This window comes from Cygnus atratus, chromosome 3 (genome assembly GCF_013377495.2).
Source record: "Cygnus atratus isolate AKBS03 ecotype Queensland, Australia chromosome 3, CAtr_DNAZoo_HiC_assembly, whole genome shotgun sequence".
Classification (NCBI taxonomy): domain Eukaryota; kingdom Metazoa; phylum Chordata; class Aves; order Anseriformes; family Anatidae; genus Cygnus; species Cygnus atratus.
In genome coordinates this window covers 69,136,914-69,159,211 of record NC_066364.1, presented here as the reverse complement: position 1 = coordinate 69,159,211, position 22,298 = coordinate 69,136,914, and the positions used below count along the sequence as shown (strand labels likewise).

The 22,298-nt window shown below is 43.1% G+C and overlaps 1 protein-coding gene across 2 annotated transcripts in view; it reads left to right on the top strand.

The window, feature by feature from the left end:
* UST (uronyl 2-sulfotransferase) overlaps positions 1-20,303 on the top strand; it is a 167,406-nt gene extending 147,103 nt beyond the window's left edge. Inside the window, exons 8-10 of one of the 2 annotated variants that reach the window (XM_035538687.2) lie at positions 12,356-12,635; positions 18,479-18,538; positions 19,057-20,303. In XM_035538687.2, the coding sequence (XP_035394580.1) occupies positions 12,356-12,635; positions 18,479-18,538; positions 19,057-19,063 (347 nt within the window). In that variant the 3' untranslated portion in view covers positions 19,064-20,303. Of the gene's footprint in view, positions 1-12,355; positions 12,636-13,008; positions 15,188-18,478; positions 18,539-19,056 lie in introns of those variants that run through there. The other variant, XM_035538688.2, reaches the window with a different exon arrangement.
* The last annotated feature ends 1,995 nt before the right edge of the window (positions 20,304-22,298 follow it).

The window sequence follows — 22,298 nt, the reverse complement described above, 5'->3', positions numbered from 1 at the left end:
TGAAAAAAGTTGAAATTAGTTATGTTATACGTGCTTTTAACCACAAACTGCAGCATTTTCCCTGAGACTTCATTAATTATTTGTAGCTTTAATCACACTCTTTCAAAAAGTGTCTAGCAAAATTAGAGGAAGTACACAGCAGGAGCAATAGAGGTAGTCAGAGATGTGGAATGGCTCTGGTAGGAAGAGAAATTTAATAAAGTAGGACCTTTGAGTTTGGAAAGAGACAATTGAAGGGAGGATATGCTACAAATAAAAAATGAACTGTGTAGAGAGATTGAATGCAGAATAATTAGTCGTCATTTCTCAGGGAGACTCAGTTTTAAAAGGTTTAAAATAGAGGTAAAGTGTTGAGTGGTTTTGTGGATTTTTTTTTTCATTTTAATCAACAAATCACTGTATTGTGGAATTACCTGGAATGCACCATGCTAATGACCAAAACCTTAATAGGACTGCAAAAGCACTGCATTCATGGAGAAGTTCATTGTGTCGTTTACATTTAGTAGCCATTCATGCAGCTTCTGGCCCGAGGAGTGCATAACCACCAAGCACCAGAAGCTGCAAGATGACACTGAGGGAGAAACGCTCCGTGCATCCTCTTTTTTTTTTTTTTTTTTTTTACCTCTTTCTCCAAGCATCGATGGCAGGCCACCATTCCAGTACTCAGCAGAGTGACTGAGTGGATACTTCATCTTAGCCACTGTGCCTGTTACATGCATCGTGTGTGAGTTATATGTGTATTTTAAGTTTCCTAGAGAAAGGTGTGGCAGGTTTGCCCAGACCTGACAGCAGCCGTTTTTACTCTGGAAATATAAATACAAGGTAAACGATAATGGCAGTTGCACGTTGGCAGCTAAGCATAAAGGTATAAGCATTCACATGGACATCTTTATCAAACGAACTCTTGTTTCTGTCTTCTCTTGTTTCTTCTAACATCTTGGCGTACAACCTACACCCACTTTTCATTTATCTACATATATACACATTCTCTCTTCTTATCTGTGTCTTGCCGAAAACATTTTAATTTATACTTTCTGTTGTTTGGCATAGAGGAACTTGTCAAAACTACCTCATCAGTGTGATAACCGGGAGTAAAATCTTTTCTCCTGGCAGTTTCATCCTAGAGTCTGTGGAGTCTGTAGGAGCTGAGCTCTCCTCTTCTGACTTCGCTCTCAAATTAAAATTTGCGATGTCTTTGTTTTAAAACATTAAAGATGACAGGGCTACAAGTACTCAGGTGGCCCCAAGTTGCTGAAAAATCAAAAACTTGACCCCCAAGGAAAGTACAAAATAGTGGCTCTATCTACACTGCCAACTGTGAAGGGTGAAGTGAACCTTTTAACTTGTGTCAGAGTGACCAGCCAAACACAAACCCAAGTGGTGACATGAGTGCCGAAGTGCTAATATGAAGTCAGAGATAACCTCAACTGAAGTTATTGCCTTGGAGCCTTGGAGCCACGCAGAAGAATGACTGGAATTGAGGGACGGGGAAAAAGATTTATGTTCTCGAAAAGGCTTTACACAGCCATGCAAGACGGCCATGTACGAGTACAGCAAGAAAGGTCCTCATCACAGACAGAAGTGATGGACAGCAATACACAGCTGTGCTGGGGAGAGACATGGGGCAAATGACAAGGGTTTTTTTAGGTTAATAGTGATGTGGGAAAGGACACCAATGTCTCCGGTTCTGCTGTGTGTGTGCTGGCTCATGCAGGACCCTGTCTGCGTGTGGCAGCGCTGCCTCCCAGCCTATAGACTTCTCCTGGCTCTGCCTACCAAGCCTTGCAAAGCTGTTAGAGAGCTGCTGTCACTTGGAACAGTTCCCACATACCCTATGCCATCCTGCTTTCTCAAGCCCAGTGCTACCATTATATCTTTTTTCTTTAAGTTTCTGCAAGAAGATGATAATGCTATTTTCCTGCCTTCTCATGCATGCTATATCTGACATTTTTTTACGCGTGTTTGAGTCCATGGCAGGACATGGCCGATGATGCTGACTCCCTGAGGAGTACTGATGTCCCTGTGTCAGTGGGCGTTCTGGGACTGGCTGGGTTCAAGTTAACTTTCTTCATAACAGCCTGTGTAGTGCTGGGTTTTGAATTAGTGGGTAAATGCACTGATAACGCACCAATGTTGTGTTGTGGTTGTGGAACGGTGCTCACACAGGGTCAAGACCTTCTCTTTTCCTGACTCTTCCCTCTCAGCCAGTAGGCTGGGGATGAGCAAGAGCTTGGGAGGGGACACAGACAGGACAGCTGACCCAAACTGGTCAAAGGGATTGTCCATACCATGCAATTTCATACTCAGCAATAACAACAGGAGTAGAGGAGGAAGAAGAGGGGTTTTTGGCTATTGCTCCGAGACTAGCTGAACTACTAGTCTAGCCGTGGGAGGTGCTGAGTGATTTCCTTTGCATCACTTTTTTATTTTTACTTTTTAATCTGTCCAGTAAACTGTTTTTATCTCCACCCAGGAGTTTTCTTCCTTTTTTTCTTCCTATTCTCTCTCTCATCCCACGGTGGGGGCCATGGTGGGGGGAGATAGCAAGTGGCTGTTGGTGCTTAGCTGCTGGCTGGGGTCAACCCACCACAAGAGGCTTTCTCTTTATCTTGATGCAACTCTTAACATTGCATGCCTCACGAGCAATGTTGTGGACCTCTGTTTCACTAGTCTTGAAAATTGCAATGTAGAAAATGGCAACCTTCTTCAACAAAAACCTGGTTTGCTGCAGCTCCAGGGTTCTTTTTAGCAACCTGTCTCCTTCTCAAAATTGATTTTTCTTGAAGAGTTCTCCTTAATTACTGTCACATCCTTCCTGTTTTCTGTCCCATTTTGTACTCATTTGGAGGTGTTAATGTTTACATGCTCATACAGAATATAGAAATAGAAAAATATAGAAATACAGAAATAAAAGAAGACAGTAGGTCATTTTTTCTCCTGTTTTCTTAGGCACAAAGGAAAGTTTTGTGCAGTATAACCTTAAAGCACGGTAGTCATTATGTCAGGGCTAGTATTGTCATTAAATCAAAAAAGTGCTGTCATCCTGGAAACTTTGATACTAGCCAGTCTCTCTTATGCTGGAATGAAACTACTGATTGAAATACTACAGACTCAAGGCAATTTGCAGGATCAAGTGCAGAAGTAGTGGCTTTTCATACCATCTAAATCTCCCATTCTGATTCATGTTTTCATAATACTCAGCTAATTCCTTTATCCTGCAATCGAGTTAAGGCTACTGAGAATATGCTTCCTGTAAACAAGGTGATGGATGGCAGAACGATGCACCCATGTATCTCTTCCCCTGTCAGCACAGTAATGCTAAATGCGACTTGAATTAAAAGGGATCATTGAGCAAACCCTGTTTCCTCAATGGGTTGCTCTCATGCTGACGCACAAGAACAGTCAAGGTGTGCTGGAACAGATCACACAAGTCTGAAGATAGATGAGAAGTGCTGCAGGGGAGCCTGTCTCTGCTACTGGCTGGTGCAGATGAACGGCATGTACATGGAGGCCTTCTCCTGCAAAGACCTCGGTCTTGTAAGTATGTGTCAGAAATGCCATTTCTCCACTTCAGGAGGAAAATCTATTGCCTGTAATACAGAGCAAGTACATTCATGTGTAAATCCTGATGGTCTTTAAACAGCATCTATGCACTGAAAAGTGTCCTGTATTAATTTATTTTAACCCAAGCAGATGAAAATCACACTTCTTCTTGAGTTGGGGCCTGCTTCCGAAAACTCTCAGACACATGAATAATTGCTAGGGGAAGACTCCTGCAAGAGCTCACTGAGACACTATATCCTGTAATACAACCTCTGAAGTAGCTCACATCACTCAAGCACTTCAGTGCTCAGAGTCAAGTGTGTTGTCTCAGACCTAGAGCTTTTTCTGCCCTTTTCAAGTCCTCTGCCCTTGGCTGTGACTGGGCTCCAGAAGAGGAGGTGTGAGGGTGGCATGGATAGCCACCGCGTCTCTGTGTAACTTCTGCAACAGCATCTCCCTCACAGGTTTTGGGGAGGAGGGAGACCTCTCAGCCTGTGGGGAACCCTGAGTGTCCCATGTTCCCCATCACAGACCAGGGATGCAGGCTCTGTTACAGAGATGGCAACAAGCCCAGGTGTGAATCCACCTTCACTATGTTTTAACAACTTTGTGAAATCCAGTAGGAGCTTTGGTCATTGTGAATTCTCTAGATAGCTAAATACTTGCCTTCCTTATCTGGGAGAATCTTTAGGGTCTGCTAGGAGCATGGAAATTTCTGCTATCTTTTTATGAATGAGGACACTTGCTCTTCATGTAAGCATACTAGGGCAGGCATAGAGGGCAGTAGTGGGACACCTGGGGCTTCCTGAAAAGAAGAAAGATGCATTCTTGTTTCAGCAGCCTTATGGCTTTAACCCTGTTGAGACATTTCACTTTCCCTTCTAGCCTGAGAGGTAGACAGTCAAGACATTCCCTCTTTGGGAAAGGCATGGAGCAAGAATTGCATTAGCCACACTAGGAGATTTCTCTCTCAGGACTTTCAGTTAATATAATTCCCCTTATTTTTAGGTTTTGCTCTTGCTGAAGCAAGTCTGCCTGTGTTAAACAACGGGCCTTTTTCCTCGGTTTTGGCCAGAGGAGGAAGCCTTTGTCCCGATACCCTGGCGGCTGGCCAAGGCAGTCGGGCTGTGGGCCAGGAGGGGGTGAACTTGAAAGGAACAGTGTGTTGTTTTCTGCTCTTGTAGCATTCTTCCTTCTTCACTAGTGCCTCAGCCCCTGGCTGCCTTCAGTTGCTCATTATACACAAAAGAACCTAAGGGGAAAAGAGAGAATTTTCTCTTGACCTTCTTTAACTTTTAACAATAAGAAATAAAGCAATTTCAGGGCTCTGAGTTGTCTGTGTGCAGACACAGTTAGGATAAAATCTTCATAGAACCAGCAGCTTTCTCACAAGGGAGAAGAGAACTGGCACCTTCTTTTTTTTCTCCATTTTAATAGCCATTTGCATACAGTACTGTGTATCTTCCAGGCCCATTATACCATATCAGTCGTGGTTTTACCTTGGCAATGCATTTTATTATTGACCATTACTTTAGCTCTAGTTAGCATTTTTGCTCTAGTTTCTCATTTCAGTAGCTATTCTCATATAAAGCAATAAGCAGTCATACGTATGCACAAGGAAGGTGCAACACTTAGAATTAATAATTTTTAAGACCATGTACTCAAACTTTTATTTTAACCTAGTGTTTGTTATTTCACAGTCCCTCAGGGCCTGATATTGCAGGGTGGTGACCCCTGGGCTTCGAGCAGCCAAGAACTGAAAATGGTAGCAAATTAGGTGTTCAAATGTGTTCCTAAAATGATATTCACTTAGGTGTCTCAAAAGCACTCAGAAAAGGCTTTCAGAAGTGGTGCTACAGGCTTGGAAGCTGGGACATGCAAGACTTTTGTAATCTGCAGCTATGAAAGTCTTACACGGACCACTGGATCATTTAGCTGGACTTTTTCTGTGCTACCAGCCACACAATTTCTCCTACTTCTGCACAGAGATCAGTAACTGGAATTGGTTAAGTTATCCAGTTCTGATGTAAAAACACCAAAATATCAAGTGAGGGCTAATCAACTGATTCTTTTTTTTTCCTAGTGATTAATCACCTTCACCACTTGAAAAACTGTGCTTTATTTCCAGTTCATATTTCTTGGCTTCAACTTCCAACCCTGTTGAAGTATCCGTAGTTTTCTTACCATGAAAGTATGTGGATGCTGTAAACAAGTCACCTCTCAATCTTTTTTTGGTTAGCTGAACAGAGCAAATGTGTCTTCTTTCTCTAAAGTCCTCCTTCCAACCCTGGTATTCATTCCGAGGCTCTTTTCGTATCCTGTCTGATTTAGGATGTGGTTACAAAGCTGAATGCTATATGCCAGTTGCACTCATCAATACTATATATGGAAATAAAGACACCTCCACCTCACTCCATCCCACTTAGACATTGTAAGCTTGCACTGCATGCCTCTTCCAAGGATTCCTTTTTGTGGACACAAATCACGGATACCAGTCTACTGTGACTTGAAACACGAAGGCGAGATGCCCGCTCGAGTTGCTCAAGTCTCAGTCTGTACTTCTGTTTGCAGATTTTCTGTTTTACATATCTGTGGTGTAGCTTTTCCTGCTCATGAGCACAGCTGAAATTTGTCTCGATCACTCCAACTTTCTCTTCTCTCTGGAAAAAAAAAAAAAAAAAAAAAAAAGGGTAATAATGGTAGTATCTGCCTAACCTACTATGTAGCACTGTTCACAAGTGATCATCTGTAAGAACCTATTTTTAAATTGTGGTTTTGTCAGATTGTGAGGTTGACTGGATTCATTCAGTAATACTTATACAGCTATAAAAGATATATTCAGAATTTCATATGAACTGCAAACCTAGCAATTCTCTCAGCAGCTTGAACTAGAGAATCCTGGCATTTCCTCTGCAGATGACTTTGGTTTTGGCACCTCCAGCCCTGTCTAGTTTCAGCTCAGAAGTTGCTAAACAACAGTAAAAGTACCTGACCACATTCTCATAAGAATTTGCCTCTTCACTCTACCAATGAGGGTTAATTTTCAACTTTTTTTTTCTGTATTAGCTTGTCTTAACTGGGAATGTAACACATAAAATGAACCGAAGAAAAGGAGTCTCTCAGAAGATCCTGTTGAGATTTGTTATCTGATTGTGTGTGAGATACAGCACGTTTCCAGGCTTGGGCGGCACCACAGACAGTATGTGCAGGAGAGTTAGCTGAGGTGTCCATGCAGCTGGAAATCCACATTGTTGTATCCACAGCTTTGAACGGGTAGAGACATAAGCATAATACTGTGAAAAGTTTCCAAGAGGAGAGTTGGAGACTTCATGATAAATACTTCCTAGCTGGAGAAGAGAACTCAGAGAGTGGTAGCTGTTTACAAAGTATAGAGAAAGATATATATTTGTGTTGTTGAATATGCTGTAAGGCAAGTGTTTCATAATAGTTATATGATGCCTTTGATAGCTTAAGCAGTATTGCAGAGCACTGTTGGATACATACCACTGTTACTTTGTCCAGTCCATGGCCAGGCCTGTGCAGTGTTTACCTCTGCGATATATTCCTAATATACGTTACATGCATACAACAGGAAGATGTTTCTGTTGTTATTTTGAGCCTTACTGACCCAAAGTATTTCATACATTTATCATTCATATTTCCTTTCTCTTTCCCTTTCCTTTTCCCTTCTCCTTCCCTTTTCCCTTCTCCTTCCCTTTCCTCCTTGTTCTGTTTTTGTCCCTTGCCTCCTTGGCGTTTATATCCTTCAGCATTAGTAATTGTTTGATTATGTGTCTTTCAGAATGCCTCTGTGAGCTGTTCCTGGCTAATCTCTTTTTTGGCATTCCTCCATTTTTCTCTGCTAGGTTATCATTCTCTGAGCTCCCTGCAGTTTGTCCATGTTACTGTTAATAAAATTATAAAATTATATTAGGTTAACAGTGATATTATTCTTCCCTTAGGTTTCCTTATACATTGTAGTGGTAACAAAGTAGAAAGAGAACTGCTGTGATAGTCCTATCTAGTTCAGACGCTGTCAATGACAGCCATTTTGCAGTGTCTGCACTAATTACAATCTAGTGTATTTGCTCCCAAGATCCCTGCTTGATAATAAGGACATCAGATTTGCCTAGGACCAAAGGTCTGTGAAGTTTTGGGTGTTCCGATACCTCCAGATAGCTGTCTTTTCAGAGAGATCCCTACCTGACAATTAAGAGATGGGCCATTACTGTGTGCCAGTGTGCTAGAGTTTTCTTTCTAATCCTCTGGAGTTGGGAATTGTCTCGTGCCATGAAGGAAACACAGTAATTAAGATAAAAATACTGAAACAAAGCAAGTATTGCTAGTGAGCTTAGCATAACTGTCCTCGGTATGCACACAAACGTTTAATCTTTATCTAAATGTTGTTAAATGTTACACCTTATCTTGTTAACGAGATTAACTGAGAGGAAGAGAGCTAACTTCTGTTTCTGCTCCCCAGTGCATCCAAGCAATAAGGAGGTTAATAAGTGGGATTTGGTGTATTTCAGACAGAGCTAGTAGATGCTGTGGGACAAATTACTGCCTATTTTTTTCATCAGCTTCATGTTTTAGTACACGTCACCTTAGCCAGTGATTTGGAGAGGTCTGCACCGCCCCAGCTCGGTGTGGCCACAGGCCCCTGCCTGCCTCCTCCACCCAGCCCAGGAGCAGGCCCTGCCCTAGGGAAAGGCCAAACACAGCGGCATTTCCTCTGCTTTCCCAAAAACATCATTTCCCTGATGCCCATCAAGAGCCCAGCTAAAAATTTAAGTCTGAAAAAGCGGTGCCTGAAAATGTTCAGCTGAGCTGAAGTTAAATACTCTGAGGGGAGATCACTCCTCACACAGCCACCAGAGTCCTGTTTTAGCGACGCATCGATCGTTTGAGTGGCACATCAAGCAGAGGCCCTCGGTGGTTCATACGTCACATCCAACCACAGCAACACTCATTTCTTTCCATTTAAAACCGTGGAGAAGTAGGTATGTGCTGCAGCTCAGCTGCATGCGGCGGAGACGGGGGGCCTCCCTGTGTAGCTGCAGGAAATGAGTTTGCTCTATCTTTGACAGCCATCGTGTTTGCTCAGTCCTAGAGCAGCAGAGCTCAGGGCAGAGTTTTTCCACCTTCTGCTCACCCACAGCTGGCCAGGCCTGGTTTGCATGGCCTGGCCTGGCCCCCGAGGCCGCTCGGCTCCCCACAGCTCTGCTTAGCTGGGAGCAAAGCTTGGGAGCGCGCACCTCGCGGGAGAAAGCACAACTCATAAATTCTCTTTGGAGGTAGTCTTTAGGATCGTTTTGTCTAAATATGGCAATCCAAGGTTTTTCAAGCCACAAAATGTAAAAAAAAAAAAAAAAAAAAAAAAAACTCCTTTCCCTACAGTTTGGATTACTGCAGTGAGTAATGTCAGATTTCTTAATTAAAAAAAAGAAGAAAGGAGAAGTGAAAGTGGGGAAAGAAACAGTAAATATTAATCACCTGGTAACCCAGAAGAATTTAATTTTCTTCACCCATATCTGTGTATCAATTTAGTCTTCACCACGTTAATTCAAGGCGTGAGCAGGCAGTACTGGGAGGTTTGGTTGCTGTATAGTACATTCTTTTTAGTAATTTAAAAGAACGCCAAAGCAAACACAGTTTAAAAAAATAACCCTAAAAAGTAAATGGTGTAGTTTGTTGCCCTCCATATGGTTAGCTGTCTCAAAGGTCATAAAATGGGGTCCTTTGGTGGGACAGCTGGGTTTATGTAGCATATGCAGATTGTTATTTTGGCTTTAAGCCAAATCTACATAATTTTTCCATCTTGCTTATACGATGAGGAGAAGTGGTTAAGGTGACTTCAAGGGGCAGTTCTGTGATTTTATTCATATTTGTATTAAAGAGCCTTACAAGTGTTATTTAAGATTACAAACCAATCTAACTAAAATTCAAGTGTAAAAAAAAAAAAAAAAGTAAACTTGTTTTATCAAAATGCTACGCCTGAAGTCCCAACTAGCCCTATATGACAAGCAGCATCTCACAGCTAATTATGCACTGCAGTTTCTAATAGTTACACTGAGAGGCAAACTGAAAGGAGACAGAAAATATACATTGCTCCTTTCAGAGCATGTGCATTTCTGTCTGTCTGTGTGTATCAATATATGCACATAGGTACATTCATAAAGCAAAAAATAATTGCATACATCCAGGAATCCTCTATTTCATACTTACTGCAATTGCAAAGCTCAGGCAAATTCAGCTCAAGTGTATTTAGCTGCTCGCTGGCTCTTCCCCGGCGGTGCCTGCCTGCGAGGGTGGCATGCAGCACCTGGCTCCTTGGCCAAGCTGGTGCTGGTGGGCTGCTCCTGGCCTGGCACAGCACCAGTAAGCCACCCTTTGGCTGGTCCCACCCTGTGCTGGTCACCCCCCAAGAAAACAGCCCAGCTCTTTTCACCTTGTCATCGTTGGCAGCACTCCTGGGCCGAACACAAGTGCCTCTCTCTGCTGGAAGGAGCAGCCACCAAAGAGAGCTGGTGCCTTAAGAAGTGGCTTTTCCCAGTTAGAGTCCTGGAGGGACCGTATAAATAAAGAGCTTTCTCCAGCGATGTAAATGGTGTTTTCTGTAACAGAAATAACCTACGTAAAATAAAAATGCAGTTGGCAAGCAGTATAAAGGCTTGAACTTAATAAATGAAATATTTAGTAATGTATATTTGCTGCTGAGTTTGTAAAGAAAACCAGACTGCAAAGCTGGTGGAAGCTACCAACTAAGCACCAGAATGAGGAATTTTTTGAAGTGCTAAATCATCATAAGACAGCTCTTGCTTTCTTTCAAGGACAGACTGAGTTCAGTGTCCTCCCTTGAGCACATTCGTCTAATGCCCATCAATGACAACGTGAACAACTAATTAAGAATTTAAAAACATGAGACCTTTGTTAGTCTATTTCAGTCTATGGATGTAGGCAGTGGAAAAGAGAGTAAGTTCTTGACCACACTCATTAGCTTTTTATGCTAATGCCAGTTTTAAATGCAAATATTTCATGAGCCCTCCTTTAAGCTTTTTCTTAGCTAGACAGCATATTAAAGATCACCCCCTTGATTGTTTTTAAAGTCAACTTCTGTGTATTTTAATAGTTTTACTCCTAACTAAAACTATACAAATTGACAAACTGTGAACAATCAGTAAGTATAGAGCATGTCACCATTACTGTTGTAATTAAAGAACAAAAACTCAGTACACTAAGCTGTTTAATTATTTAGATATATGAGTAAAGACATCTCAGTGTTAAAAATTATGAAGTTTGGTGTAAAAGCTCCGTTTAGTTACAGAACAACGTTTTAATTGTCAGCAAATAATTAAAACCATTATTCCTTTAGAGAAGGAATTAAAAGTACAAATGCAAATTAAAATCAACGTTTAAATATTTTTTTTGTGTGATTTATAACAACATTAAGTTTGGTAGGCTAGTCAACCGGTTCTCTTTTTGTATCATATCCATTACAAATTACTGTGCTATAACTGGTGGTCAAAAATGAGAGGGAAAATACCTCTTTCGGATAAAATTTTTTTCTTCTGCACCAGACGTGTTCACATGATAAAGCCAAAAGAATAGGAGAATTTCCAGCCCAGCAGCACTTGCTGTCTTGTGTCTTGCTCTTTGCTTACATGGGAAGTCCCATTCATCTTGCCTTATCTGGACCAAGGGGTATTCTAAGGCTATTAGGATCATTTCTATGGGTGTCACTTCACGTAGAAGTAACACATGAACTTTGCTGGATTGGAGCACTGAGGTTTCAGAAAACCTGATTAATTACGGAGTCTACTGCTTCATCACTGTAACATTCATCTCCACTTCTCCATAAGACAGTTGTAGTAGGGGGTTCAGTACTCCCAGAGGTTATTGTTCTCCTCTTCTTCACAGTTGACCTTCAGTTACATTTCTGTATTGGAGAAGAAGAAAATACTTGGGATAGTCCAGCAGCCTGTTGCCATCTGGTAGAAAACAGCGAAATGGATGCTTGAAGTGGTTTACTTTGCACCTTATTCAAATAAATTAATCTCCAATGTTAGAATAATCTATTGATAGAGGAGGCAAAGAGAGAGGCAGTACAGTACTTTTGCTAAATCTTTATCAGCAATAGTTGTGTTTTATTTCAGTTAAGCAATGCAAAAGTTATCAGGTGAAGAGAAACATACTGAAATCTTCCAGTCCCAGGACACAACAGGAAGATGGACTAGTGTAATTAATATGTACATCAAGATGACAAAGTCAACAGGCACATTCAGTCTTGAGGTGTCATCTATTGATGCAACGGTGCTAGCCTGAGATGGATTCAGATTGATACATATCTGCTTAGGTTTGAACAGTAATAAAGCACAACTGCAACACTACATACTATGTCACATGGGAAGTAAATGATTAGTTCAGCTCAGCTGTGTGTCGGATATATATTTCACATGCATCAGGAAAAATCTCCAAAGCTAGGCAAGATTAGCACACAATTAGGTACTATGTGTGTTTCCCTAAATGTAGTTTTTGCTCATAATTGGTGTGACCTGATTTGTATTTGCAGATAACCATTGCCTGTTAAGGTCCTCAGCGACTATCCGCAATGCCAAATACTATGTGTGAACTAGCCATATTTAAACATGCAAGTCTAACTTCAAATCACTAAGAGTATTTACGTTATTAAGGAGGCAGATTTAGGTCATTTGTGCCAGTAATGCAGTACAGTCAAGTCTTAATGTTAACGAAAAAAAAAAGTTTAGGTGGTCTCATTAATCAGTACCCACCATGTGGCTTATTTTCTTTACAGAACATAGGAAACTTGGCAATCTGACTGTGACAGTGAAAAAGACCGTCCCCTCTCCAGAAGCAATACAGATCCTCTACCAACGCATGAGATATGAATATGAGTTTTATTACTATGTCAAAGAACAGTTCCACCTGCTAAAGCGCAAGTTTGGACTGAAGTCTCATATCAGGAAACCACGTCCCAGACCTGAGTTCTTCATTCCTTCTCCCCTGGAAACAGAAGAACCAATAGACGATGAGGAAGAAGATGATGAAAAGTGGCTAGAGGATATCTATAAAAGGTGATGGATGGAAGAGCTATCCTTTCTCTTCTGGTTACCCCTCCAGCTTTCTTAAGATTTTTTAATTATTATTAAAGTAATTCTTTAAGGAACTGAGTTAATGCGCAGCAGCATTTAAAACAGAACAAAACAGAACGTTCCCACATGTTGGGGCAATCGGGAGGTGCCTGGTTTTGTGGGTTTGATGTTACTGTACTGTGCTGGCTCCATAGATTCCTTGCTATAGCATATTTCAAGACAGAAGTATCTACTGTCTATCACAAAATAACTTTTGGAGTACACAACAGTCCCCTGGGCATCTGCAAAGCAAAAGAATAGATTAGGCAGTATTTCAAGGTGAATTTTACAGACTCTCATCTCTCTCTTTCTCCAGAAACAAGTCTTCATTGCATAATACTGCGGCATTAACTACGGAAATGAGGAGGCAGTGAGCCATTTGGGAAGAGTGCCTCTCTCTGCCCAGAGAGCACTGGTATTCCAGTGATGCAGTCAGAGCCTTTGCCGTGTGTGCACATCCAAGGATAACAGGCTCAAGAGTGGGTTAGATAATGGCTTCTGAATTGCTCAGTGTGGGAGGAGCAAGTCTACTGTTCTGGCAAATTAATGTGGCTGGTCATAAGGCAAGTTACAGGAACTAGATGTTTTTGGTAAGCCCTTCTAGTTCACAGAGCAGAAAAAGTTACCAGGTCAGTGAATTGCAAGAATGAAGAGTCTGTGCGGCAGGGTTATGCAAACTGCAGAGTTTTGCTTCTTGTAGCTGAGTACGTTTCTATTAGACTCTGAAGGAAAAGGTGCAGTGTGTCTTTTACGTTCAGGGAGAGTATTTGTAGATTTGTATTTTTATTATGGATCAGAAATCCAAAGAGATACAGAAAAAGTCACTCAATAAAAAACTTAAATTGTATGGAGCTCCGATTCAACATAAACAATGTTTCTATGATCACTGAATTTAATTGTTTGTGTCTGAAGCATAGCACAGCTGCCACACCAGTGCAAACAGCAGACATCTGCTATTAGTATGGCTAGAAGTAAAATTAACAATATGGAGACACTCCACTTCTCTAGTTGAAATACTTCAGAATGATAAAACAAAGAAAAGAAAAAGCTATGCTCTGTAAAACCAAAGCCAGTTCAACAACGCATTGTTAAGAGAGGCACTGTGCAAGCCTGCCCTTGCTGATCACTGCAAGTATTAGCAGCAAACACTGTGAAGTGGAGTAGTGTTGGCTGGGAGGAGACGTAGGAATAGCTCCCATATGCAACACGCTGTTGTCTTTAAGGCAGGTGTCCCCGGGGTTCCCACTGATGAACTGCCTGGGCTGCAGGTGCAGAACCAACAGACCTGCACACAGCAATGGGCAGAGCCACCCTGCTCCACAGCAGAACAGGGGGACCTGGGGGTTCTCAATGAGGCCTTGGCCTCTTGTGCACCCTTAGGCCCAGAGGAAACTAAGCCAGTAGAGGATAATAGCAATAAATTCCTGTCCCAGAGCACAGCTGAAGAACTGCATCATGAGTAACACTTCTGGAGTAAAGCACCTGTGTCCAGCTCGTGCCCTCTCAAATATCTGCCAGGCACTATTGGCTTCCTATCCTGCGGCTCTCTCAGCAGCACGCCTGCTGTCTGCAAGGTAATCCTTCGGTTTGAACTAACAGCAAAAGTTATTTTGTGATGGACGAGGCACATGAACTCAGGCTAAGCTCGAATGTGCTTTTCAAGGGCTTCCTCTGCCGTGAGCCTGCTGAGAGCCAATACCCATTATGGCCTGTCTTCATCAGCAGTCAGTCTTTACTGTACCTACACGCAGAGAACAAGAATAAAGAAGTGTAATCGTGTTAAAACAAGATGTTTATTTACAGAAAATGCTACGTAGAAGACTCTGTTCTCATGATTAACATCCCAGGTTGGTGGTAGCAATGCGCTGCCATGAGGGAGCGCGTTAAAGACAGTTGAAAATGGCACAGATAACAACTAACATGTTAGCTAAAATATGAATCTGCTGCATTGTATATTTTAAGTGGTTTCTATGAAATTACATTGAAAGAGTAATGATTAGTTTACACACTGTGGAATTGTTATATTTTGGAAAGAAAATTAATATTCTCACCTTTCAGAAGTTCTGTTTGAATCCTTTTTGCCAACATTGTAACAGAATAATCAGTCACTTAACACATTCACCCTTCCTGCGAGTTCACTGCCGCTTACTGTAAAGTCTATTTTTATCTGTTTATTTAATGGTATCTTCAGCCATCACTACTTGTAACCTAAATACAAAAACTGTTAAACAATTTACTTGCTAGGTTTTAACATTGTTGTATTTTTCTTAACAATCAACCTGGCCTCTCCTCCTCGAATGGTACTTCATAAATTTATCTGGCACATAGCATCTAAGATTCCTGGTCCTACAGCTTATTTGTCTGTCATTAAATATATTTTACGTAATTGTTAAAAGGTACGTTATAAGCTGGTTAATCTTTGACTTATTTATTGAAACTTTTCAGCACATTCCAAATTCTGTTTCTCAGGAAGAAGTTGATTTAAATGATTATATTTTGGTCTGATGAATTTTTCTTATTCAAGAAAAGAAAAAAAAAAACATTGTTTTTAAGCCTTTAGCCCACGACAGCTTTGTAGGAAGTGCCATGCATGTACTTGTAAATCTTTGTGGGGGAAAAAGGTGGGTGCTTGACATTTCTGAAAGTAAGAAAACTTATGTGTACCTTAGCTTAGCTATCAATGAAAGCAGCGTATGTTTTGGGATGAAATATTCTTTAACTTATTCACTACCATCTCCTGAAAGATAAATAAGCCATACGAATATTCTTCAGCCCAGCAATGTTTAAAAATAAAACTTGTACATTTCTTCATAGCACTATAATCTAATTGCTTACACTAGTTTTCTTGCCTGGGTGTACTGGCTATGGGGACATGTTGGAATGGCACCAGGCGGAACAGGATTTTATACGGCACAGTTTATTATCTAAAGGTCAAACTTCAGCAGAGAGGTTGGGGCAGGTTGTTCCTGGGTTATTTTCTGTGTCCAGAACCACCTGGAGGTGTGAGATTGAAAGCAGAATTATTTTGCTCACCTGAGATACATGCAGTAAGTTCCCCGAAATACCTTGTGTCATCTGCTTTATGGCTGCTTAATTAGAAAGAAGTTTTATGTAGAAAGGAAACAGCTTGGTTCCCATACACAGCATTTTACTAGATGTGGTATTTGATGGCCAGGCTGAAAAGCTCCAGAAGTCCAAAGCAATGTTATAATGTAAGCAAAACATCAGTGCTTTCACACTAAAGAATCAACCATTGTTAAAATGCAGCATTCTGGAAAAAAAAAATAAATCTTAGTTTTAAGTTTCAATGACGGTGACAAATGGTGCATTTTTTTGTTCCTGTTTAATTCACCTCTCTTCCACATAAATTGTTCTGATGGTGTATGGCTAAATCAGAGTATCTAAAGTGTTCTCTACTTACACATAGAAGTAGCTCAGCAGAACTCAAGGTACGTAAAGTCAGTGGTATATTTGAGGTATTTCAATTTGTAAATGATTCTTTACCACCGGTACATAGTGTCATAAAGACACAAAACAAAATTACAAATTTAAAACACTGGAGAACACATCTGTGGATGTCAGCCATTGAACTCGTCCTCCTTTCAATATTTGATGTAATAAAGACAAATATTCAATATAAAGATACATTTTTTGCCTAACAAAGGAAACCACACTGCATGCCAACTTAGACCCTCTTTATCAAGTGAAAATGCATGGTCTGCCAGAGAACAGAACTCCCCATCTTATTAAAAAATAAAGCTCTGTAATTCCCAGCTAAGGGTGATGGTGCTCTGAACTTTTCCTCCATTTTAAGAAAGGGAACATCTGTGACAGTAGACCATAGCCTAAAACGACAGCAGCAACATTTTTAAGAGCAACAAGACTGTAATACAGTACTGCACCATTCTTTGTTTTAAGGTTTCAGCCTTTATTGCAAAGATTTGAGCAAATATATAAAACAATGTCGATCACTCTCTTGCATGAGCCAAGACCAGAAAAAAAGAACTGAGCCTTGTTATGTATAGACATCTATAACCAGACTCCATGTGAAAAATGAAGAGCATCTGGTAAGATGCTTGAAAATGCCTGCCCAGTGGCATTGCTGGGACCACTTCTGTTGTTACAGTGTAGTGTCCCAAGGGAGCGTTTGCAGAATTAGGCTCGGCTTAGATGCACGGAGGTGAAGTGTGCTGGAAGACAGCTTGGTGACAAACAGACACCGGGGAAAAAATGCAAAAGGTTAGACATAGAAGGAAGGGATCTTGTGCTGAAGGTTGAAAGCTGCATCTCAGCTCCTCAGCCAGCATAAATCAGCTGCTAATGTCTCACTTCCAACTGAAAAACTCTCGTATCTTTTCTTCAGTTTGTCCATGCATGCCACAGCAGTCGTGTGGTGGCAGAGTGTGTGGGGCTGCCACACTTCGGGAGCCTGGAGGCGGGGTGGAAGGTTGCTCTGGGGGCAACAGCGGGTTTGGAAAGGGGGCGGATTTTCTGCAAACATGTATTCGGCCTTTCAGATCCTGGAAAATGGTAAGATCTCACCAATGGTATATTTGGATGTGGATTTTGAATATAAACATGTGGATTTCCTTTTCTGAGTACATAAAGGAAGAATGCAAGTCTGTTTTTGCATTTAACTGATTGTGGACGAATTTAGCTGTCATGTAAGGGTAAGTAATAACACTGGTGTCAGCGAGGCATAGTAGGAGTGTGTTTTATTCAGACTTTCACCATCCTTCAGTTCCCTTCCTCGTATCAGATGGGCAGAAAGAAGAATGTCAAAGAAATCTGCTAGACTGGGGGGGAATTAGTGCTGTGAAAAGCAGGAGTACATGGAGGCAATGCTGTTAAGTACAGTGGTCTAAACACTAGGATGACACAGAGCAGCCAGCAGAAGTGTTACACAAATTCACTCTCATTTTGTCTTTGGCTCATCTGGAGAACCTGAGACCATGGTTTAAAATAAAATGCTGCTTCATATGTGCTTGTATTTAGTTATCACTCTCTCAGCTTTTCCCATGCACTTCCAGATTGCTACCCTACCTAAAAAGCTTGGCAGAGGACACAGCCTGTACGTGTATCTGACGTGGAGGAGCTGATCTGATACAAGGGTTTGATCCTTCAGTACCCCTCTCTCCAGGCTGAGTGCTGCTGATAAGCTGATAAGTGCAGCAGTGCTGCTAGCAAGCTGCGTAATACTCAGGTACAGTGCCACAAAAGAAGGCACTGCCACAGTTTTCAGATGCCAGGACAATGCAGGAGACTGTAGATAACCTCAGGGCTCGTGGGGGTGGGGTCAGATAGCAAAGGCCAATGACATCTCCCAGTTTTGAACTCATGATCGTCTCCAGATCAGGTGCAGGAAAGAAACAGAGGCTGTTCCAGCCCATGCCAGATGCAAGAGAGAAAGTCCAGAGCACAACTGCCCATGGCACATGGGGATTTCTCCTTTGGCCACCTCCAGTCTGGCTTGTGTGGCAGTAAACTCAGGAAGGGAAGGAGGAAGGGGAGACCAACTACACAGTTGCTAGTCTCTTCCCTGATTCCCCAAAGAAGACAAGATCACGCTGAAGAGATTTGCTGAAGAAGTGACAACGAGGCACCCATGCCTCCCTGAAGAGCTGCAAGCCTTTCTTATTTTTGCTTTCTCCATTTGTTTTGCATTTGAACAAACCATAGACTTTGGTATATTTCCCAAAGTCAGTCTGTGTAGGGTACTTCTGCACTAACAATATTGTCTGAGCATCTTGGAAAATGATTAATACCTTTATCCTTTTGATCCACAGTGGAGGTAAAGAAGTGCTGTTATCCCCATTTCATACACTGGGAACGGATACAGCAAGTGGGTAAGTGATATTCCCAACATTGCGCAGGACGGTTGTGAAGAAGACACCGATTACAATTTAGTCAAGTGTCTTAACCCTTTACCCTTCTTTCCTGCTCTAACACTGGCCCTAGATATAAGAAGACAAAACAAGTTATGTGAAAATTTTTAGTTCCCTTTATCTTTTCCTTGAAACTTCCAAACTTTTCAGGTAACAGCCCAAATAGGAATGACTTTTTAGGCATTCATCAGATCTTTTATGTCCTTTGGGGACAAAAGTTATTTCCTATCTTACTTGGTTACACAACAGATACCTGTAGAAATGGGAGTGGCTATACATCAGTTTTATGTTTGTGAAAGGCAATCCTGCAGTAATAAGGAAAGATACGGGGATGGATGGGTGGATGAAGTCACATCTTGCAAATTTAACCATTTGCAAGAGTATGGTCACTTTTTCTCCTGAAAAGTAGCCTACCTGAAAAGTCATCAAATCTGTTTGCATACGTAGTCTAAACCAATTTTTCCTTCTGTTTCCAATAGTGCTTAGAAGCCCAGACCATGGTGCGATGCCTTCCTGCTCAGCAACCAACACCAGCACAGAGTGAAAGGACAGCCCCCACTCTGCCCATCGTGCCGTTGGTTTGGTGTGGAGTATCCCCAGGCAAGACAGCTTCTCCAGCTGCCAGGCAAGGCGTATGCCTCTCAGCTGACAGACACGGCGCTTTCCCTCATCTCCTTCCTGCCTTACCACGGTGCCTCGGCAGTGCACGTTGTTGGAGCTTTGCCTGTGTCTTCTGGGAGCATCTTCAGGGAGAGTGAACAAGCCTGGACGTAATCCCAGCCCCTCTGTCTGAGTGCTTTGTGGAGGAGCGAGAGCTGCTGAGCCTTGGCCTAAACTTTGATACTGGGGCAAAGATGTTGAGGTTGAGCCCACCCTGGAGGTGTCAGCTTCACCCCTGCTCCCGTTTCTGCTCTGAGTACTGGGGCTAGTCATGGCCTGCCTCTGTTGAAATAACTGAGGCTTAGCAATGCCAAATCCACCCCCTTTGGCTTGGGGCCGGGAGGCTGAAATGCGCTGGCAGGTGAGAGCACCAGGGTGCAAAAAAGTCTCAGCGGCGTCAGGCCTCAGACACAAGAACAGCCTCTCGGTGTCGGCAGCAGCCCTGGAGGCCGGTGTCTGAGGGGAGAGAGGGAGACGGAGCCAGTTTCTTCACTGTGGCTAGCTGGTGGGCATTTCTGCCAAATCTCCTTTGGACAACTCTGTGCTAGTCCTGTCAGCACTTGCTGTGGGAAAAACCTTTCTTCCCGCACTTCTCAGGACAGAAAGCTGGCAAGCGGAGCCCGGCATTGCCTCTCTTCCAGGGAGGCTGGAGGCATCCAGCGAGGACAGCAGCCTCCTGCCTGCCCGCCGCATGGGGGGGCTGAGCTCCGGGCTGTTCCTCTCCAGGCCCAGGCAGGAGCGTGCACATGGAGGACAGCACTGCTCCTCGGAGCAAGAAGCTGCGCTCCTCACAATGGGGTTTCTTGTCCAGAAACTTCACTGCGAAAACTCCCCAAATTCTCCACATAGCTGAAGCTTTCCAGCAGGTTTTGCCCCAGTGAACGTGATGTGGCCCATCAGTGCTCGCTGGAAACCGGGCCTTTGAGTGACTCCACAGTCCTGGCCTTGTCAGTCACGCCACTTCGGTCTGTGCATGGGGCTCTTTGTGATAAACCTCACTGGAATTTGGAAACCATTCAGCAAATTTGACCTCTACTTTGTCTTATAAATATCACAGTGTCAAGCAGCATCGTGCATGTCTTATCACTCAAAAACTGGGAGAAGGGGATGGAATTATGATGTAGTCAGCTCTGATTTTCCAAAACAATGTCTTCTGAGACAAAGGAAAAGCTTTTGCTTCTCTGACAGGAAAGCAAATGTCCTCTTTCTGCCTGGGGGAAGGAGGCTTTTCTGAAGCTTGCTCCGATCCTGCATGTGCATGTACCAGTCACCCCGAAGGGGCCTAAAGCGTTTCTGTACAGCATAGGTAGAGTGCAATAGCAGCCAGCTCCTGTGAGGAAGACAAGAACAGCCCAGTTTCTCTGTTCTCATCATAGGAAAAGGAACAGAGGCAGCAGCAAAACCTTGGCCAAGACCAGCTCTGACCAAAGCTAAGAGCTTCTAACTTCCCTGCAAAACAGATAGAAAAGTGCAAAATAGATAGGAAACCTTACCAGACCAATCCAGAAAGTCCAGGGGGAGAGCAAACAGGGAAAACACATTTAACTCTCAGCCTGCATCTTTTAGGTGAGCTGCTTCTCCTCGCTAAGGTGAGCAAGGTCAGACCCTTTCTTCCCTAAAAAATGCATGTGGTCCTGCAGTACCCCTCCCCAGGCTGCGGTGTGGGTCACGCTGTGGGTCACGGTGTGGATCACGGTGTGGGTCGCGGTGTGGGTCACACTGCTGTCCCAGGCACAGAGGAGCACGCAGGGGCACGGCTGCCTCGGGAGCCCCGTGCAGCTGGCAGCCCGGCCGGCTGCCGAATCGCTGTGTGGCCTGGCCTAATTGCTTAAAGCTTTCCCTCTCCCTCACTGCAAGGGCTGGAGCGTAGTATTTATCTACTCTGCAAAACTTTTATGAGGATTGGTGCCGTTTTGTAGAATTCCTGAATAACGCGGATCACAATAGCTGTGGTAGAGCCTGGCTTCGCAGGCTCAGATGCTTTTCAGTGGTTGCTTTATTTACACGCAGTCTCCGAAGCCAGGGCCTCGTTCAGAGAGAGCAGAAAACTTGCCCCTCTGCTCCCACTGGCTCCAGCAGCAAGTGCCCTGAGGAGCTCCAAACCACCTGGTTTGCCCAAGGCTTCCACCTCCCTTTTCCAGCATCTGTAATGAGCCAAAAAAAATTCTTTTTTATGCAGAAGAATCCTTATGCAAGAGGAGGGCAAGTGCAGGTTAAGCTGTGGGAGCCTCTTGCTGAGAAGGACCAGGTTACATGCCTCGATGCTTGGCGTGTTGCTAGCTTTTCTTTCTTCCCTCCCCTCGAGTGCTTGCTACTCATTTCAGTTTAGATGAAACAGCCTCTTATAAAAAAAATAGTAAGCCCAACAAAACCAAAGTATCCATTATTTTTCCAGCCTGTACCTCCAAAAGCAGTTTGCTTTAGCCCAATAAGTTGAAAACTATTACTTACTCATCATTCCTGTTTGCATTTAAGAATAGAAATGACATGAACAAACCCCAAAAACTGCACTGGAAGCAACTGGGGCTGGGTAGCTCACCCTTGGGGAAGCACTGCATTAGCTGTTGCTTCAGGCTGGAAGACTGTGTAATGGTTACTGCTGTTTGACCAGGGCCGATGGAACTGGCATGGAGGTGCCTCCACAAAGGGCGCTGCAGCCTGAAAAAATCGAGTGGAGCAAAAATGGGGCTGGCACACATAGCGATGTGTCCCTGTGTAGCACTGCGGTGAGGCAGTGAGCACGTGTTGGGATGCTGGGTGAGGTGGAAGGAGCAGGGCTCTGTGCAAGGGCACCAAGGGAAGATACTCCCCAGGCAGGTGTTAAAGGGCTGGGCATCCATACCAGAGCTCACAGAAAGGCAGTCGCAGCCTCTCTGGCTCCACTCTCCATGCTGCTGCTGCTGCTGTAGGCAAACTTCATGAAAAGCCTTCGCCTGATAAAAGTCAGGAGCACACAGCAGCAGGGAAAGAATTCAGCCCCGGTCCAGAAGTAGTGATGGGTCCCGGTGATGCTACTTAAAAAAACCTCATCAGCTTTCATGTGCTGGAGCCAGCCTGAGGG